We start from the raw sequence: 19,631 nt of genomic DNA, 5'->3' as shown, positions 1-19,631 counted from the left end.
TTTACCTGGACAGCCCAGCACTATTGTTGTATGTGCTCCGTTGCTGTGGAGACAAGGTGGTTCCCTTTAGGGCTTGCGGTCAGGTACACCTGTTAAGACTCTCATATTACCACAGCAGCTTTGTTAATTTAGAAGAATATCCAGCATGAACAATTGGTATATTTTCCTCGGGGGTTGGTTTGCTGTAAGACCTCATACATAACAGATCCGCGGGAGATCCACGAGGCTCAGTAACAACACCAGGGAGCCAAACAGAAGAGCCACAGTCTAAAATCAAACTCGAAAGCAGCTGTGCAAACATTTATTCCTTATCACCACTTTGTTTTGGGAGAGATTACGCCTTTCAGAACAGAGTTCTGTCATTACTGGTGTAGTTTACTGGAACGAGACCTAATTTTAAGTCTGGAAACAACACTCTCGTACACCTTAATTACCGCACTTTGAATGTTTTTGTTGCGCTCATGAAAAGTTATTAGTCTCTTCTGATTGGAGTAAAACCAAAACAGTGCCATCTGTTCCCGTCATGTAGCCCACAGTGAGCTAATTAATTATTGAAGTGTCAGATAATCACCTGTTCCCATAAACACACAAAGAGTTCCTCAATGAGCCATAAAAAAAAAACGATAATGAGACTCACCTGCAAAGCACTGTTACATTTTCCACACAGGGCTTTTCAGGTGGTGTTTACTTGCCTATTGGCTTTCAGCAGCAGTCGTCAGACCGGCCTTCAGCTTTGGTCTCAGACACTTTGGTTACAGTTGAGTGGCTCGGAAAAGGAGGTTGCCACTCAGTCGTTCCTCTTTGGAGGCATTATAATAGAAAAGTGCTGTATTCTCCCCAGTTTTGGAGCTGTGTATTTATTATGACAACCATTAAAAATGAAAAAATAAATGAGCCCGAGACATCACTGACTAAAAAAAAAAAATCATCTTTAATATATCATTCACTTGGGTGTGTTTGTGTTTAGTCATCCTTTAATTACAGCATGTCATTTATATGGTAGATTACAGCATAATATTTATACGCTTAAAAGCTGTCACTGCCACAGTCCACTGAGTAAACAGGAGGTGAGAAGTGGACAATTATATTCTGGTGTCCTCACTCTGAATATGAAAGCATTAGTGAGAAAGGTCCTTTTATTTCTCCAAAGGCAGTTCCTTTTCTATTTGCTATTCAGAAGTTAGCGTTGCTGTGTGCTGGGGCGATTTCAACCATGTAAACAGAGCAGTTTTTTTTGTGGGGGGGGTTGTTTAATTTTAAATCCAGCAATACTCTGTGACTGCTTTGAGCCAACAAAAAAGAACTTTGATTTCTGTATTTTGAACTCTGGTGTATCAGAGCAGATAATCAAACAAGGTGTTGTTGAGACCTTCTATCACATGTCCACCCACAGCAGTGTGCTGCCATGTGATTCTTCTTGCTCATAGAGGGATCATTTTGCACTGGGAAACCACCCACGTACAATATTTTCATCAGTAATGTAAGTTTGCAATGTTCTTTTCCAGAAAATTTTGTTACCAAACCTTGCTGTAAATGTTTTATAGAGATTACTTTGTAGAACCATAGCCCCTAAATTAACTCATTATAATCTGGGGCAGTACTGTGTTGTTCTAAATGGTACAATAATGAATGTAGAATTACCGTTATGGCTAATAGGGTCATGTTAGACTAAGCTCAGTAGATGATAAAGTTGTAAAAAATGTCAGAAAGTCTTGTGGAATTTTTACCTTTTCAGATAGAATCCTGTAGGATTCTTATACATTTCTCCTCTTTTGTTTATTTTATTTTGACAATCATGTTGGAAATATATATACTACTTACAGTACAGGCTTTTAAGTGATCACAAGATACAATCTAAAAAAAAAAAACTATACATTTTTCACAACTAAACACAGACAAATAATGGCAAAAGATCAGAAATTGCAAGCAGGTTTTCACATAAGAGGGGTTTAAATTGGTGCTTTGGTGCAAAACTTTTGCAGAAAGCTGGCATATGTGTTCACTTTGTCTCTCTCTTCTGACCATCTGGCATCTACCTTCTTTTGCATTTACACCTCCACAGCAACACCTGACACACATCCATTCACTGCTTGCATTTGCACATATTGCTGACTTCCACACTCCAGTTGCTGTTTTGTGTTCGTTTAGTCTTAATGACCTCCATTTGACTTAACTGAACCTCTTGGGTGGACTCTCTTTTTGTCACATTCTTTAAGCCAGTTCACAAACGGGGGCTCGCGCAGGATTTTATTTACTTATTTTACTTTTATTTATTATTTTTTAAACTGTAAAGCACGTTGTAACTTTGTTTTTCAAAAGGTCCTCTACAAATAAGGCTACCAATGCATATATATATGTTTAAATTATGAATGTGAACATTAACTGGATGCATATAGCAGGAGGCTGATATTTAAGGGATTAAATGTTGCATATGGCACAAAAACACAAACACGTGGCTTTACAAAGAAAAGGCTTGAGTGCACTCATGCTTAACCATCAGTATTTAAATATAATATTAATATAATAATATATATTTACTGTGTTTATGGCATTACCTGTGTCACAACTGAACATATGGCCGACTGATTATATTATAGAAAAATTATTCACTAATTTACAAACTCCTGTCGCATTGCAGACACTCAAACTTACCCGCTGGTCTGGAAATAAAAGGTTGCTGCATTTATCTTAAAGTCTGCTGAAGCTGTTGGTCAAACGTCGGCTGATGCGCAGCCCCCTTTTCTCCCATGAGCCTTTGCGGCAGCTCAACGGCGCTAGCTGCTAAGCTACATCTGCTAGTTCAGTTGTAATCTGTCAGCCCGGAGCTAAAAGCACGTACACTGCTGGGCTCCACACTCTTCCGGAATAGTCTCCTTTGATGGGTAACGTCAGTTTTTTTTTCATTTTCTTCCCAAAGAGTCAGAATCTCAAGGTCGTACGTGAATGTTTGCCGAGGTTTATGTGGAAAGTGAAAGGTTAGCCAGGAAATATCAGCCACGTATTGTCTTAATGTTATCAAGCCAACACTTGCTATCGTCCGTAACGCTCGACATCCGTCTGCCGCGGAACAGAAAGACAGCTGTGACTGCTGGTCACACGGAATTATCAGTAACTTCAATGACAATCCTTACACGAACATTGTCCGACTCTTGAATCTAGTTTTAAAACCAGTCGAGTTGGTGTAACTTGGTGGCATATGCGGAAGCTAGCGCTAGCTTGTTTTAGCTGCATATTGGTATCAGCAAGCGTTAGTTAATGTTTAAGTAACCGTGATAGTTAAAGTTTGACAGAGCCCGTTAGTTTGGCCAATGGGTTAAGAAGGTAGTGGCTTTAACCCTCTTCCGTGTGCCTTGGCTCGCACGGGATAATGCTCACATGCAAATATTTGTGTGCGCCTAAGTTTGAGGCAACCCAGAGTCACCTGGCTAGCTGCCCAGTGATAGGTGACTAAAAGTCATTCAACTAAAGAGATGTCACCACTCAGAAATCTGCTCGGGGGAGTTTAATCGTTAATGTATGCGCACATGCATAGATTGTGAATAATGAGGACTGCTGACCTCATATGGCATCATGTGAGCAGCTTAAGATCACTTGTGCATTTTGTCACATGAATGCAGTGCAGCAGCAGATCTGTCAGGCACCCCCCTACAACAAAGTCCTTCATGTTGGATGTATTCTGGCCCAGATGGTCTAAGAAATAATCGCCTTCCTGCTGACATTGACGCTGTTTTCCTGTCAGTCTTAGCAAATGTAAGTGCCAGGTTATTATCCTAACTCTGTGTGGTAATGCTAAGATAGTCCCAGCCAGGGGGAGTGAGCGGATTATGATCGTGGATTTGCACACAGAGGAAAACGTGCACACCTATTTTAGTGCTGTGAGGAAACATGGGGCACTCTGCACAGCTGGATGTTCTCCCTCCCCCTCCCGTTTGGCTTCACTTGTCAGATCTTAAAAAAGTGTCTCTCACTTGCTCACACACCCTTTCACTTGTGCTGCTTGTCTGTGACAGTGACAGTTCTGTTTCCTGATATGGAAGGCTGAATGTGTATTTTTTGCATGTTTCATTAATCTAGTATTTTCCTAACAGCTGAAGAAGACCCTCTAATGTGATTTCAACTTGGCGCCTGTGATCAAGGACAGACGCACTGCCCATGCTGCCACAGTAGATAATGCAGTCACTATGCTACTGAGAGAAGAATGACATTTGTCTCATTTTAATTCCTGGAGCTGCTTTGGGCAGAGTTCGGGCTTGATTAAAAAGCTGCTGCTCTGAGCCAAGTTGGTCTTTTTCTCAGCCTGCTCCTTTGCCCTGCCACAGCCTTCGTGTGGAAACTGTTATGGCACTGGAGGCCAATTGAGCAAAAGGGGACTGTACTGGTATTGCTATACTGGGGGATTCGACTCTGCTGTGGGAGTGGGGACTGGACCAGTGAAGCAGACCCACAGCAACACACATCATGTTGCAGGGACACTAGGATCCCTGTTTAAGCCCCCTTCTGTGTGGCGCTTGTTTTTTTTTTTTTTTTTTTTTTTTTTTCTTTTCCTGCAATCTCATCGATTTGGATGGTTGAGCACAAGGGCTACTTTGAAGGAGCCCACCGGTGGCTGTGGTTTGGCCAGAGCTGTCAGACTTCTTGCCAGCTATTGCTGATTTAGCACCCCTCTCCACTGGTACCACTGCTGTAGCCCCCTTCACTGTGGTCTCCAGTATGGTGAGTGGAGACTGGAAGCATCGCAGGAGTGGAACTGAACCATCAACACTGGCGTAGTTGGTTCACTTTCCATCATTTGTTTTTGCGCTCTGAAGGACTGCATTCCAGTTTTCAAGGACTTCTTTTTTTCCTCTGTGCCGAAAAAACAAAACACCGCACTCAAGGTCATTTTTAAAAAATTGAAACCCCCCCGGAAAGAAGACCGTTCCAGAGAAGGATGAAGCTGAGGAAACAGGTGACAGTGTGCGGAGGGGCCATATTCTGTGTGGCTGTGTTCTCACTGTATCTGATGTTGGATCGAGTCCAACATGACCCTGCAAGGCGACAGAACGGCGGGAACTTTCCACGGGTAAGAATAATTGCTGTAGCGATGGTGCATATCTTGTGTGAAAGTCCCTTTCTGCAGTTATTTTTATAGCACTGCTGTCTGCCTTTTTTTTTTTTGATGCACCAGAAGCCGCACCGAATCGTAAATGAACTTAAACATCTCTACGTCTCTAAGGCCTGAATGCTAATTAGTCCGATTTTTTTGATCCAGGAACATAAAACGTACAATTTATTTATTTTTTTAGTATCCAAATACAAACAGCCTCATCCATTTATGCAGTTATTGTACTGTATATAGACGTACTGACTCACATGGCTTTAAATCTCCTGCTAGTCTTTGTTACCTTTGCTGTATTGTGTTTGGTCGAACAGAGGAGAGGAATGTACTTTCGATCAGCTGATTTATTTTCTTTTGTTGTGTGATTTATTGTTTGTGTGCGGTTTAGAGCCAAATCTCGGTCCTGCAGAACCGGATAGAGCAGCTGGAGCAGCTCCTGGAGGAAAACCACCAAATCATCAGCCACATAAAGGACTCTGTTATGGAGCTCACAGACACAGGAGCTGTGTCTCCCAGCGGCCACCTGCCATTCAGAAGTGCCAATGGATCCTGGGTCCTACCCTTCGACGGACGCCCCACTTTTCTTGCTGTCAAGCCCCAGGATTGCCAGTTTGCTGTCGACAGAAGTGGTCAAGCAGACGTTCAGGTGATCTAGCAAACCTACCAGATGAAATACAAAGTGGCTAATTGGCCAAAACATATATGTTGTTGTAGATGTTCCTGTTGGCTTATTGTGATGCTTTTACAAATGAGCAAATGATTGTGTTTCCTTTTAGATGCTGGATGTTTACAACCTTCTCAAGTTTGACAACCCTGATGGTGGTGTATGGAAACAGGGCTTTGACATTACTTATGAACCTGATGAATGGGACAATGACCCACTGCAAGTATTTGTGGTCCCTCACTCCCACAATGATCCAGGTGAGCTGCAAAGGCTTCGTCAAATGCTAAATGCTTTTCAGTGCAACTTTAAAATCGTCTCAAGAGGTTAAAAATAACGTCTTGTTTGCAAAGTGTCAAGCCAGTTACTTTAGGCCTCACCTGAGAGGGAGGGCAGCTTTAGGGATGCAAAAATCCTTCAAATTGGAATACATTTGTTCTTATTAGCATAATGGTGACAATATTGACGGCATAGCCACAAACAATGGAATTAGGAAGATATTGGCGTCGGAAAACAAGCTATTTATAGATGGGATTGGCTGAGATTTTATTTTAGACTGACATTTCCATTAAACTTGTTTACTAGCCTGTGCCACGTGCTCTCGCTAACTTGACAGTTATTGATATGTTGACTGGCTGCATGGAGCTACACATTTGTCCATCAACAGCAGAAATATGCTTCAGTTTTAGCAGCATGTTGTCAAGCTTTGCTGCAGACTTTTGTTAAGTGTTTTATATGCAGCACTAAGTGTCTTTAAGTCTATAGACCGTGGGTTTATGTTGTCAGCTCACACCAAAGACACATGAAAGCAGGTCTGCTGGTAATAGGCTCGTTTCTCTAAAACCAATGAAGGGATTGTAAGGGTTTAATGTAAGCAGGTCAAACAATGCGTAACACATTGTTCAATAACTACAGCAGTCCTGTTCTACTTCTCTTCATTATCCCCATTTAAGTGGCGTTACTCTGCAGAACTACAGAATGATGTCACACTTTTAGCGCTATAACATACAACATGTGAGATAAATATCCTATAGCGTGGTTGTAGGCTGCAGGACTTGACACTGTTGCACATTCAAAGTGCAAAAAAGTGCTTTTTAGCCACTTTCTTGGAAGACACTTTGCTAAATGGCTTTCTGAGGGGAACAGCTCGACTTGAATAAAATATGAGTTTTATTTTTGATCCATGGCAGTACTTGTTCCTCAGCATCAAGTCTTTTTTACCTGCCCTCTCTTGGTGTGTTTTTTTTTTATCAGCTGCCTAGCTAAGGATGGGTAGGAGTGTGTTGTTTCAGAAATAGTCCAATTTGTAGTGGAGAAAATGTGTTCCAATTGTTGCGCAGATTGCTTCGAATTATCCTCTTGTGTTGTTAGGTTGGATCAAGACTTTTGACAAGTACTTCACAGACCAGACGCAACATATTTTAAACAACATGGTTGTGAAACTGGCTGAGGATCCTCGCAGGAAGTTCATCTGGTCTGAGATTTCATTCTTCTCCAAGTGGTGGGAGACTGCAGACATACACAAACAGGAGGCCATGCGCAAGTGAGTCACAGCTATTTGAGGCACACTGTTTTTTTTTTTCTTCTTTCTTTTATCTCCCCTCAAAAATCAGAGAATTAGTTGAAAGTTCTTTGATGCGGACTGGCCCTAAGTACAGTATTTTACTCAGTGGGTAGTATCCTCTGGCAGATTGTGGAAGCTCTAAAAATAGCTTGTTATCTCGTTAATATGACTATCCCTCTTTAGAGCTGGATTATCCTCACCTTGCTTTCTTAATCCTTTCTTTTCGACAGACTGATCCTTGGGGGACAGCTCGAGATTGTGACAGGAGGCTGGGTGATGACTGATGAAGCCAACGTTCACTACTTTGCCATGATAGACCAGCTCATTGAGGGGCATCAGTGGCTGGAGAGAAATCTAGGTATATAGTCGGTCATAAATAATTCCTTTTACACCCACTTGTATTTATATTCAGAGGACCGATGGTGATGTTTAAGCAGCTCAATTCTGCCTGTGAAATTTTAGGACCTTCACATCAGCCTAAGCTTAAAATTATACCACTCCTCACAGCGCTTGATAATGAAATCTGTGCTTGTCATCCCACTCGGAGCAGACGTAGCCGCTCACTCAGTGGGTGATAAAATGCTTTGTGCTACTTTCGGTGCATCCCCGCTGTGGGAAGTGATTTCCTCAAAGATGCATTTCTTTCCTTATGAGAGCATACACCTTAAATACTTGCTTCTTGCTTGCCGTTATAGGTGTAACTCCTCGCAGCGGGTGGGCGGTAGACCCTTTTGGTCACAGTGCCACTATGCCCTATCTGCTGAAGAGAGCCAACCTGACCAGCATGCTTATCCAGAGGGTCCACTACTCCATTAAAAAACACTTTGCCTCCACCCGCAGTCTGGAGTTTATGTGGAGGCAGGCTTGGGGTGAGTGGACCAGAGCCAGCGATGTCATCTGATTCATGTGCTTATCTTTGTTAAGCTCATTGCAGAATGAGTCATGCCACTTGCCATGGCATTTGAAAGAGAGTGGAAATTTTGGAAGGACAACCCATTTGTAATGGCCTCAGTGGAGCTGTATTCATTATTATTTCCGAATGAATTGGACGTCTGCCAAAGATTTACTGTTCATTTGTTCTTAATGGAAAAAATCTGATATGTCAGATATGATCAATTTCTGATTGCCAGTTCTTATTGGGATCAGTTAGTAATTAAATATTGTCAATTACTTAAAAAAAAAAAAAAAAAAGTCCCCCTATTGGCGTGAACTTAAATTGCCAGCAAGTTAATGAGCTCTGTGAGCAAAACATGCCTTCTGTATTAATTATAATCTGGTGTTTTGATGCTACTGACAGTAATGGATGTTTCAAGCCAGTGCTTTGTTTTCCTACTTCACTGCCGTAACAGACTCTGGATCAAGCACAGACATCTTCTGCCACATGATGCCGTTCTACAGCTATGATGTGCCTCACACATGTGGGCCTGATCCCAAAATCTGCTGCCAGTTCGACTTCAAGAGGTTACCAGGCGGGCGGATAAATTGCCCCTGGAAGGTCCCACCAAAAACTGTGGTGGAGGCCAATGTAGCAGAGAGGTGAGAACTTTGGAGATACTGGGCTGTTCTTCGGGACGTGGACATTGTTCTATAGAGCAACAATTGATTGATCAACTGAGAAATAATTCTGAAACAAAAAAGTTGTTCTTCTCTGCTGCAGTATTCATGTTGGATGATTTTATAAATAAGAATTCTGGTCATTTAGAAGTTTGTTTCCATGACGCCATTTATCCATTAGAGAGCATCAAGTTTAATTCTTAACCATAACATGTCCCCCTTCGTATATATCTTGGTCCAACCTTGGATAAACAAATGCAAGTGAAACTAATTAAAAGCGTGCGTTTGTTGCATATTTAATTTTAAAAATCCAGTGTTGATTGGGGGATTAAGTTCCCAATGTTGGTAGTTTTTGTGTAGCATTGGTATTCGGCTCCAACGACGCACACATTCACACAGCCACAAAACAGATTGGTCACTGTTGTTGCAACTGTGTCTCTTCCGTAATGGTCCCTTATAAATAAACTCAACTTGAACTTGAGCCAGTGACAACAGCCAGAGAGGGGTGGATGAACGCAGGGAGACGGACATGGACTGCTGATAGTCTTGCAGTCACATTAAGCAGCTTTTAACGGACCTAAAGAACTTTCCAGAGGACATATTTCAGTGAAAAATACCCCCCGGGCCAATTTGTTCCTCCACTTTCCAAGGTCAAAGTGATTTCGTAGAAAACTGCCGTATGCAAAGCAGAGCAGCTTGGATGCCAAGAAATATGTCCCCTCACTTTTTTTTTTCTCCCCTTTTTCTCTCCCCCCTCCCTCTTTACCTCTTTCTTAATCAGGGCACACCTGCTCCTGGATCAGTACCGCAAAAAGTCCAAACTCTACCGCAGCAAGGTGCTTCTCGTTCCTCTGGGAGACGACTTCCGCTATGACAAGGCCCTGGAGTGGGATCAGCAGTACATCAACTACCAGAAACTGTTTGACTACATGAATTCTCACCCAGAGATGCATGTTCAAGTGAGAAAATAATTTGCCAGCTATCACAAATCATGTTGCCAAATATCCTTTTTATTTTTTTCTTTACACCTTTTCTCATTGTTTTCGTGCATCTCGATGCGCGGTATACAAAGTGTCTCGGCGTACAGTCGTTTTTTTTGTGAATAATGAATCATGCAGTGGCATTTTAACTTGCTGACAGAACAAAGGATCTGCCACGACTTGATGTTTGGTTCATAAGATGCCATGTAAGATGAAAAGCTCATGCATAATAATGGAAGACTTTTTTTTGATTTCTTCTGTGCAGCTGTGTTTGAGTAAGGGCTTTTTTTTTTTTCTCCTCTCACCACCTTCCAGGCTCAGTTTGGAACTCTCACTGACTACTTCAGCGCTGTGTACAAAAAACATGGAGTCGCCCAGGGATCCAGGCCCGCTGAATACCCAGTGCTTAGTGGAGATTTCTTCGCCTACGCAGACCGCGAGGACCACTACTGGACCGGTTACTTCACCTCTCGACCCTTTTACAAGAGCCTGGACCGTGTGATTGAGTCGCATCTCAGGTGAGGCAGATTAAAGCGCGGATCACAGAATTGTTTTTTTTTTGCATTACATACAAGAAGGAGGTGTGCCATATACATGTGCCTGTGTACAAATTAAACCCACGGTCCAAAATTAGAACAGAGGACTGGAACCTGCTAGTCTTTTAGCTAGACAACAAAACCAGCTAACAAAAACAAAACAGCTAAAGGTAATGGTGTTCCATGCTGTTTATATCTGTAGGTTTTCATTCCACGCATCAGAAAAACAGGCCTATAAGACAGAATGCAACATAGAATGCCTCTTTTTCAGAATACTGTATAATTTCAGTCAGTCTTTATGTGTGGGAGCATATTGTTTGTATGTTATTAAAACAACTTGTTGGGCTTTTAATGCTCATGTTCAACCTAAACTTAAACTTTCAGCAACCTTAACATAGGCTGATATTGTGAACACACCTTTATCTGACTGTGTCTTACTATGGTTTGTCATTGTTTTTCAGGGGGGCAGAGATCCTCTACAGCCTGGCGGTTGCGAACGCTCGGCATGCAGGGATGGAAGGGCGCTACCCGGTCTCAGACTATGCCCTGCTGGTCGACGCGAGACGGTCGGTCGGCCTCTTCCAGCACCACGATGCCATTACTGGCACAGCGAAGGAGAACGTCGTCATCGACTATGGCACCAAGTAAGAGAGTTTAGGGAAGGAATTACAGTATAGATTAGGTTCTTAGAAATCATTTAGGTGAAATAGAAAAAAACGGGGCTCTTTTTAATCCCGTTACTCTGTGGTTGTTTTATACTGGCCTGTTCAATACATACAAAATAAGTCGTCTCCTGTGACTGCAGCAGCGAGCCATTAATTCTCACTCCTCCTCCCTAGATTACTGCGTTCGCTTATCGGCCTGAAGAGAGTAATCATCAATGCTGCTCATTTCCTGGTGATGAAGAACAAAGAGTTTTATCGCTTTTACCAGACGGAGCCCTTCCTGGAGACGGTAAGCGGAAACGCAAGAGAAGCCTCGTGCCATCGTGTCATGAACAGAAAAAGCATATTTGTGCTGTTTTTGGGTATTCACGGTGCTCCCCGTGTCATATTTTCTTTCTGCAGGATGACAGGCGTGCTACTCAAGATTCTCTGCCTCAGCGCACTTTAATCGAGCTGGATCCAGCAGGACCGAGGTATTATCTGCATCTCCCCGTATCTTTCATCTCCTCCGCCTCCTCCTCTCTCAGCCACTCCTACATCATCCTGTGCTTATGATTGCTTTTCCATTCTCTCCGCCAGGTACCTGGTTCTGTTCAACCCCATCGAGCAGGAGCGGCTGTGTGTGGTGACGGTGCTGGTCAACACGGTGAGGGTCCGGGTGCTTACCGAGGACGGGCAGACCCTCCCCGTGCAGCTGAGCGCTCAGTGGAGCTCTGCTAGTCAAATGAGTGCAGAAGTGTTTGAGGTAAGATACTAAATCCATTAGGATGCTGTTTTCTGTACAGTGATGGAGGCGTATCTGTAGCACAGCAGCAGTTTCCACACAAGTCCTCTGTTACTGTCTGCACTGCATCCGTTCAGCCGCAAATATCCAATCATTATGGCATCATGCCTAACTTGGAAGAGAAAGTCCCCAAAGACACTGAAAGACATATCTAGTTAAGAGAGAGTGTTAGCTGCAAATCCACAGGAGATGCTCGTTTGTGGCTTTTAAAGGGGAGCCGATTTCAAACAAGTCCTTGTAGGTTTGACAGCGTTATAGGAGTGCAATGCTAAACAGGTGGAGCACTCTCTTAAGTATGACTGCGCTATTGTTGCCTTGTGAATTAGGCTCCATAGGTAATATTGGCATGCAGAGAAACGAACACAATTCAGATACTGTTTAACAGACATTCAATTACATGTTTCTGCACACGTTGCCTTGTGCATGACAAAAAATTGTTGAATTGTAGTAGCTCAAGTTAAAGAGTCGTGAGCTTGTTGGTTTGAGAAAAACAAAGTATTCATGTCCCTTTGTGTTTGGTGCCTGGGTGAAAATTTTAAGCTGCTCTGGAGAAAAGCTTTTCCCTGGAAATGTACTGTACGTTATGTACTTAATGTCCAATTAGCGTTAGAAGTATTTAGAATGCAATTTTAATTAAAGCGTTTGTTTCAGAGTTATACTTTTCCTCCTTTTTCCCTTTACTTGCACCAACAACTAGAACAGATGGGGTTTTCTTTCAGGCCTCAAAAGCAGCAAAAGAAAAAGGAAAATCAGTCGGCACAAATCACATGCTCAATCTGCACTTGTAAAAACATTTGCTCCTTTGTGTTCAGTGTGAACTTGTTTTGCCCAAATGAAATGCTCTCCACCTACAGAAAGTAATGAATTTCAAATGTACGGCAGAAATACAAACGCTTTCATTAACACCATCGCTCATCACATTTTAATTGCAGCGCTGTTGCTAATGTGTAAATCCTTTTAACTTTTAATGAATGCCTTTTGGTCAACACTCGCCATTTCGATTAACAAAGAAAATGAAGCCAGCACTTCTACAAAGCAAGCTTTTTGTGTGGGTTTTTTTTATTTTTTAATTTTTTTATTTTTAAATTTCTTTTTGAGCACGACTGCTTTTATGTCTTTATATCCAACCATTATCCAACCGTCCACCCAGGCAACTTTCATGGTCCGTCTGCCGCCTCTCGGTCTGGCCGTTTTCCACCTCTACGACTCTGCGGATTCGCCCATGACGCTCCGCTCCGACACCCTGCTCCGGCTGTCCAGTCGCGGCGTCTCGGCCCGCGCCGCCGACCCGCTTCCTGTGCGCTCCCAGCAGGCCGACTCTCAGACCTTCTACATCAGCAGTCAGTCCTTGACGCTGGGCTTCTCCGGAACCACCGGCCTGCTGGAGGTTTGTGTTTTTATCTTACTTCTGTTGACTTTTTTTTTTTTTTTTTTTTTGTCTGTTAAGGATTTACTAATCTGTTTCAACTTTGATCTTCAGAGAGAAAAAGCCACGAGTTTGATTTCGTAATATGAACTCTCACTGTTTGATCAAAGCGAACATGACATGTCTTGTTTCTGCTCAAACAACCTTTCATCTCTTCTTTAATTTGTTTTTTTCTTTTTTTTTTCCTTCTCCCGATTCTTGCTCTGTCTTCCTCTGTCGTTCTTTTCTTTTATATGCAGAGCATCAAGCGCAAAGATGATCCCCAAGAAGTGAAGGTTCAGATGCAGTTCATGATCTATGGCACTCGTCCCTCTAAAGACAAAAGTGGAGCTTACCTCTTCCTGCCAGATGGGAAAGCAAAGGTATTCTCTCTCTCCGATGTTTACTTGCCTCTCAAACGGGCTTTGATCGAGTCTCCCCTGAGTATCGTGTCATTGTATCACGCTGGGGCGCTCGAGGCAGGAATGCAGGCAGACTGGGTGCTGCTTCATCTTCTCTTGATTTAAAGACAACAAAGAAAAAAGACGGGCTTAGTTGCGATACTGTATCCAGTCGCCTAGTCTGTCAGGGATTTCTACGAACTCTCTCGCTGTCGTTCTTTCTCTCCCATTTCCTGCACTTATTCTGTTCGTGATTACTCAGTTTGTCGTCTCTGCTTTCAGCCCTACAACCAGAAAGAGCCACCTGTGGTACGCGTCGTTGAAGGGCCTCTTTTCTCTGAGGTGGTGGCACATTACCAACACTTTCAGCAGACCATCCGCATTCACAATGTGCCAGGTAACACACACACGCACACACACACACACACAGCAAACTACACAATGGAATCACTCCAAATTGGTCTCAGCTGCGCTTTCATGTTTATTTAAAGACAGTAGATGGCATGATACGACCATATGTTTCACAAAATTAGAAATAAAATCACTTCTTCTTTTTTTGGTTGTGTTTTGTCCACATTTCCGGTTTCATTTTCATTCCCTCTGTAGCATAAGTTTGAGTTGTTTTGTACTTTCAGGGGTGGATGGTTACTCTATAGACATCACCACCATGGTGGACATCAGAGATCAGACCAATAAGGAGCTGGCCATGCGCCTCGTCACCGACATCCAGAGCGGAGACGTCTTCTACACAGACCTCAATGGCTTCCAGGTCAGTCGCACTCTGGACAGAGGAGAACGATATTTCTTCATATGCTTCCACAATATAACATTACGTAACCGCGATTGTTTCTTTGACTTATTGTGTCATCTGTTCTTATAGATTCAGCCTCGTCGACTCCACCTGAAGCTTCCCTTGCAGGCCAACTTCTACCCGATGCCCAGCCAGGCGTACATCCAGGACAGCCACCACCGGCTCACGCTGCACACAGCTCAGTCGCTGGGTGTGAGCAGCCTGGAGAGTGGTCTGTGCCTTATTACATTTCACTTAATGCCGTGCCATTTTTCTTCATTCCATTTTTCTGTGAAAGTAATCTTTGAAATCCATGGTATTTTTCTTTGTTTGCTTGTCTTTTGCCTTTTATGCGAAAGTATTGAAGCACTTATCTTTCCCTCTTTTTCCCTCAAGAGGTTCTCGGAGAGCAAAACAGTTTATACCCTCACGTTTGTGTACTGAATTAATCCTTTTTATCATCGTTATGTGAATAATGGAGGCGTTTGTAAATGACGGATTGCTCCGAGTGCTTGTAGTTATCGACGGAGAGGTCGATACACGAGCTTCGCATTTAAGTTGCTGCGCCTGTTCCTCCTTCCTTTAGGCCAGCTTGAAGTGATTATGGACCGGCGGCTGATGCAAGATGATAATCGTGGGCTGGGTCAGGGCCTGAAAGACAACAAGAGGACGGCGAACCGCTTCAGACTGCTGCTGGAGAGGAGATCCACCGGTAACAAGGTCGGTGAAATTACAACAAAGGTGCTTATTGAAGCTAGACGAATGTTCTCGAAATTGCAGCTCATCTCCATCCGACTTGGTCTTCAGCGACTCTGTGCAAGGTTGTCGAATGTAGCACGGATTTGTTCCTCATTCTGTGTTATCAATAACACCTTTCTTCATATTTCTTTCAGCACTCATTACCACCCCATCTGTCTTTTTATCCTCTTCGTTCTCTAATTTGGTTTTCCCTCTCTTCTTTTTTTCCGCTCCATTACCTTCAGCATGATGGCTTCTTTGCCAAACTGTCGTCCTTGTTTCATTCTTTCCTCGCTCAAATCTTGAGTGACGGAGTTCGAGAGGTAATGTTGCCTTGGCAACACTAAGGATGCTTGTTAGGCCACGTCATAGTTGCGTCCATAGTTGTAGCTCCAGTTCCAGTTTTTGGAAAAAATTTTTTTAGCTTCCCTCCACCTCCTAGCAGTAGCCAAACCAGTTCATCTTTATGACAGCACCACTGAAAGAAACAAATTATACCATTTATCAAGTAAATGAATACACATTGGCAGAGGATGCAAGGCGTTGGTTGCAGTTTTATCATCCAGCTCTCTATTAAAGCTGCTGATGGTACTTGGGAAGTAATGCCAGCCTGCCACAAAACCTCAAGTTTGAAACACTGTAAAGCTCCTAATTTAAAATCTGATCTCACAATGCAGCGATCACTCCTGTGTCTGTCTGGACTAGAATTAGAAATATACCTCCTACTCTGACAAAGTAATTAGAGCCTGTTCCTCATGTAGTAGCACAAGAGCATCTCTAGAGGTGAGTCACTGATGTTTTATGGGTGCGTTGCCATTTGCAACAGTCGTTTAAATCTGTCTGCTCTCCTCCAGATGACGGACAGCGCAACAACTAGCTTCCCGTCTATACTCAGTCACATGACCAACGCCTTTCTGAACCACGAGGTCTTGGCGCTGCCCGTTCTGCCCAAAAGACGCGGCATTCCTCCTCTTCAGACCTTCGCCCCTCTCAAGTCCATCCTTCCTTGTGACTTCCACATGCTGAACCTGCGCAGCATCCAGAGCCAGGTGAGGAGGCAATGAGATGGTACAAAGTCGTGCTTTTAGATATTCACTGTGCTGAGCTCTTCTCTGTGTTTGTGTGAGCAGCAGGACCCCCAGTCTCCGTCTCCGCACACGGCCTTGATCCTTCACCGCCTGGCGCTGGACTGTGGCCTTGAGGCGCAGAACCTCGGCTTCAACTGCACCACCACACAAGGACAGGTCAGCGCAGAAACTCAAGCAACAACACTAGAAATAAATCTAGAGAAGTCTGCTAAACTTTCCACGAAACACAGAGAGCAGAGATTCATTTGTTTGTCTAAGTCCTGCACTTGAATATAATTACTTGGTACTTGACTCTAAATATTTCTTTTTTTTTGCTTATTTATCATCATGCCCAACTACTTATAAAAGGGAATCATCATACTTTGTTCTCCACTGTGTACAGCGACAGCTGCTAGTTCAAGGCTGAGACTGTATACAAAACATCTGTCAATGTGCCTCGTAACACACAAATGTATGAAATAGTACATAAAGCAGGTAAAATAAGCTCCACCTGGACCGTCAGTGCAGCAGCTGTAGTGATTAGGTCATTTATTGCTAACAGCAGCCTTCTTTCTAAGAAGTACTTAACTTTAAATTCTTGAAGTAAACCTTCTGGATGATATTTCTGTGCTTATTTTTACTTTTTTTTTTTTACCTCGAGTTTCTAAAGCCTTGTCCACACGTAGCAGGGTTTTTGTAGAACTGAATATCCTGCCCCCTCCGTCTAGAAAAAAGCTTACGTACACACCACCTCGTTTTTAGACAAAAATCCATCCACACCTAACTGCATTAGTGTATTTTTAAGCACATTCATATTGTACGTGAGGATGTAATAACTCCGACGACAGGAGCGAAAACCAGGACGTACAGAAATTGTCGCACCATTCCTCTGGGAGCACGATTCCCGTCTCGAAGTTCTCCCACCAGCTGGCAGTGTGTCCCGGTCTGACCCAAAACCGGCGTCGGTGTCTCTGACGGAGAACATGCCTCAGACGTGGAATGGCAAGGTGGCGGGAAATAACCGTCATCCTTCGCCTTTGTTCTTGTACGTGGAGCGGTATCAAGAGACAACGCCAAAACGTAGAAACATATCTTTGTTTTGTGAGATACCCTGCTACGTGAGGATGAGGCCTAAATATCAATCAATGGTATTTTCTCTAAAACTTCTGACCTCCCTGCGTCTCTTCTCTCTACAGCTGAGCGTGTCAGGACTGTTCAAGAACCTGGACCTGCAGCTGCTCCAGCCGATGTCTCTGACCCTGATGCACTCCAGCACGCCTCTGGCCAACGACTCCACCATCAGCCTGGATCCCATGGAGATCTCCGCCTTCAAGCTCAAACTGCGCTAAGAGCCGTCCGGACCAAAAGCAATAAAAACCCACCAGACTCCTTGGACCAAAAAAACCAAGCCGTCGCCGGCCACAGACTGGCAACAGAGGGGTCTGGGTCTCTCTGTTTTGTTAAGCAGAACCACAAACACTTCAGCTCGGAGAGGCAGGGTCCACTGTAACAGGACTGACTGCACAGCAGGGGGCAGGCGATAGCTGATACCGAGGACGTCCCGGAGAGCAGCAAAACCCGGGTGAACTCGCAGCTGTTCCAAAAACAAGAAAGACTGCCAGAATCGTTCATTAGATACAGCCGCCGGTTGTCTCTGCAATCGAAAATGAGATCTCTTTTCGTTCTGCTTTGTAAAGACTCGTGTCTTTTTCTATCTTCGCTCCATCCTGGACTGAACTACTGAATGTAAATATCCCAAATGATGAGGTTGGGGGACGGGGAGGGGGGGCTGGGACTGGTGCCACATCAGAGTGCAATTTACAAAGCTTTATTTGGTGTATGGGTTTTTACATTTTTTATGTACGCAGTGAAGAAGATCACAGATCACAGCAAGTAGTCTTTTTGTACCTGTAATGCTGACTGCAGTTAATGTCCGTGTGTGTGTTTTTTTTTTTAAGTTGACAGACTCGAATGCAGCAAAGAGAATGTGTGGTCTCTTCATCTTAACTCCGCCGGGAGACCCGAGCTGCGAATCCTTAAGCTGTCCGATTTCCAAGAGGTTCCACACCGGTCACTAACGGTGTGATCGTTAATCATACTGGATGACTGTTTACCTTCTGTTTCCGCCTGTAGATAGTGCCGAGACTTTCTTTCCCCCCCGTCTTTCTTTGTTCGCCCTCCCCTGAGCTTCCTCTCTCTCTGCTGATGAGAAAACCGTGGAAGGTTCCGCGCACTTCCGAGCTCCCCGTCGGTCATTCCTGTGCTTGTACTTCACTGTCGTGAGGGTGGTTTCGTGTACCATACTGTATGCAGTAGAAGACTAGGCAAAGACTATACCTCATATATACCATACAGCAGATATATCGGTATGTGTGTGTCTGTAGAAGTACGTTCATGTGAATACTTGAGAGTTTGTTTTTGTTTTCAAGGGGGGGAGGGCGGGTTCAAGTGTTTACTATCAGGGACCATTCATGTTGCTGTTGGGTGAATATTGTGGTTGTCTGTGTCGAGCAGCGGGTCGCATCACTTCAGGGGAAGGAGCTTGTTAGTGACTTAAATCAAAGGGTCGGTTCACTCACAAATTACACCCAAATTATAAAAAAAAAAATGGTATGCAAAGTCTAGAAAGATGGTGTATTTTTTATGTTTTGCACAATATAATAAAAGAAATTAACAAAATAATAAAAAATAAAGGGCAACTTTTAGAAGGCTTGATAACGTGTCATCATGCAGGTACTGCTGGTTCTGAGAAGTCCGTTATGGTTAGTCTATGAAATCACATCTTTTGTATCACTTATTTTGTACTAGAAACAATCCCAAACCCAGACATATCACATTTCTAAGGATTTTCAAGAGGACGGTGGCATATACACACATTTTAGAAGCTTAAAAAAAAAAGAAAGAAAAGCGACAATACTTGGCACAATTTGCCTAATAAATGACATAACGGTGACAAATAAAACCAGTAATTGATGCCAAAACGATTGTCTCTGAGATTTCTCTGCGCTGAGTTTCATTTTTGGTGCGTTAGAATCCACAGCTAGTCTTTCCAGGAACATATTTCTGCCTCCAGATAATCCACAGACCTCGCTGTGAAGACATGAACCACCAAGAAAATGCCCCAAATCCACTCCACATAGTAATTCGAAGCAGGCTGGAAGTTAGTTAGTTTTCTTTCTGAGCGTGTGGTTGATGTTGCACAAATGAAACGAACGGAGCAGCTTGTGTTTGCATCACTTCCTGCCTGCGTAGAAGCACGTTACACCCTGTGTGGCTATTTGAAGTGTTTTGGGTGAACTGACCCTTTGAAAACAAACACCATTCACAGAAATCCCCTCAACACAGACGAGAATAAGTTTCTTCAAATGAGCTGCACTTCTTTTTCTAC

The 19,631-nt window shown here is 43.4% G+C and overlaps 1 protein-coding gene across 1 annotated transcript; it reads left to right on the top strand.

The window, feature by feature from the left end:
• The first annotated feature begins 2,791 nt into the window (after positions 1 to 2,791).
• On the top strand, positions 2,792 to 19,224 carry man2a2 (mannosidase, alpha, class 2A, member 2). The gene is made up of 23 exons (XM_008275867.1): positions 2,792 to 2,882; positions 4,089 to 5,062; positions 5,487 to 5,744; positions 5,875 to 6,019; positions 7,131 to 7,302; positions 7,554 to 7,681; positions 8,019 to 8,192; positions 8,673 to 8,859; positions 9,659 to 9,836; positions 10,173 to 10,375; positions 10,855 to 11,037; positions 11,233 to 11,347; positions 11,461 to 11,531; positions 11,638 to 11,803; positions 12,993 to 13,229; positions 13,508 to 13,630; positions 13,931 to 14,045; positions 14,284 to 14,417; positions 14,529 to 14,670; positions 15,025 to 15,158; positions 16,031 to 16,225; positions 16,307 to 16,420; positions 17,440 to 19,224. Exons 2-23 carry the CDS (start codon positions 4,931 to 4,933, stop codon positions 17,590 to 17,592), a joined length of 3,459 nt encoding a protein of 1,152 aa, XP_008274089.1. The 5' UTR covers positions 2,792 to 2,882; positions 4,089 to 4,930; the 3' UTR covers positions 17,593 to 19,224.
• Positions 19,225 to 19,631: the final 407 nt, after the last annotated feature.

The sequence above is a fragment of the Stegastes partitus genome, unplaced genomic scaffold (genome assembly GCF_000690725.1).
Source record: "Stegastes partitus isolate 25-593 unplaced genomic scaffold, Stegastes_partitus-1.0.2 Scaffold60, whole genome shotgun sequence".
NCBI classification, from domain to species: Eukaryota; Metazoa; Chordata; class Actinopteri; family Pomacentridae; genus Stegastes; species Stegastes partitus.
The sequence above is the reverse complement of the archived record's forward strand: the minus strand, read 5'-3'. Positions and strand labels throughout refer to the sequence as shown.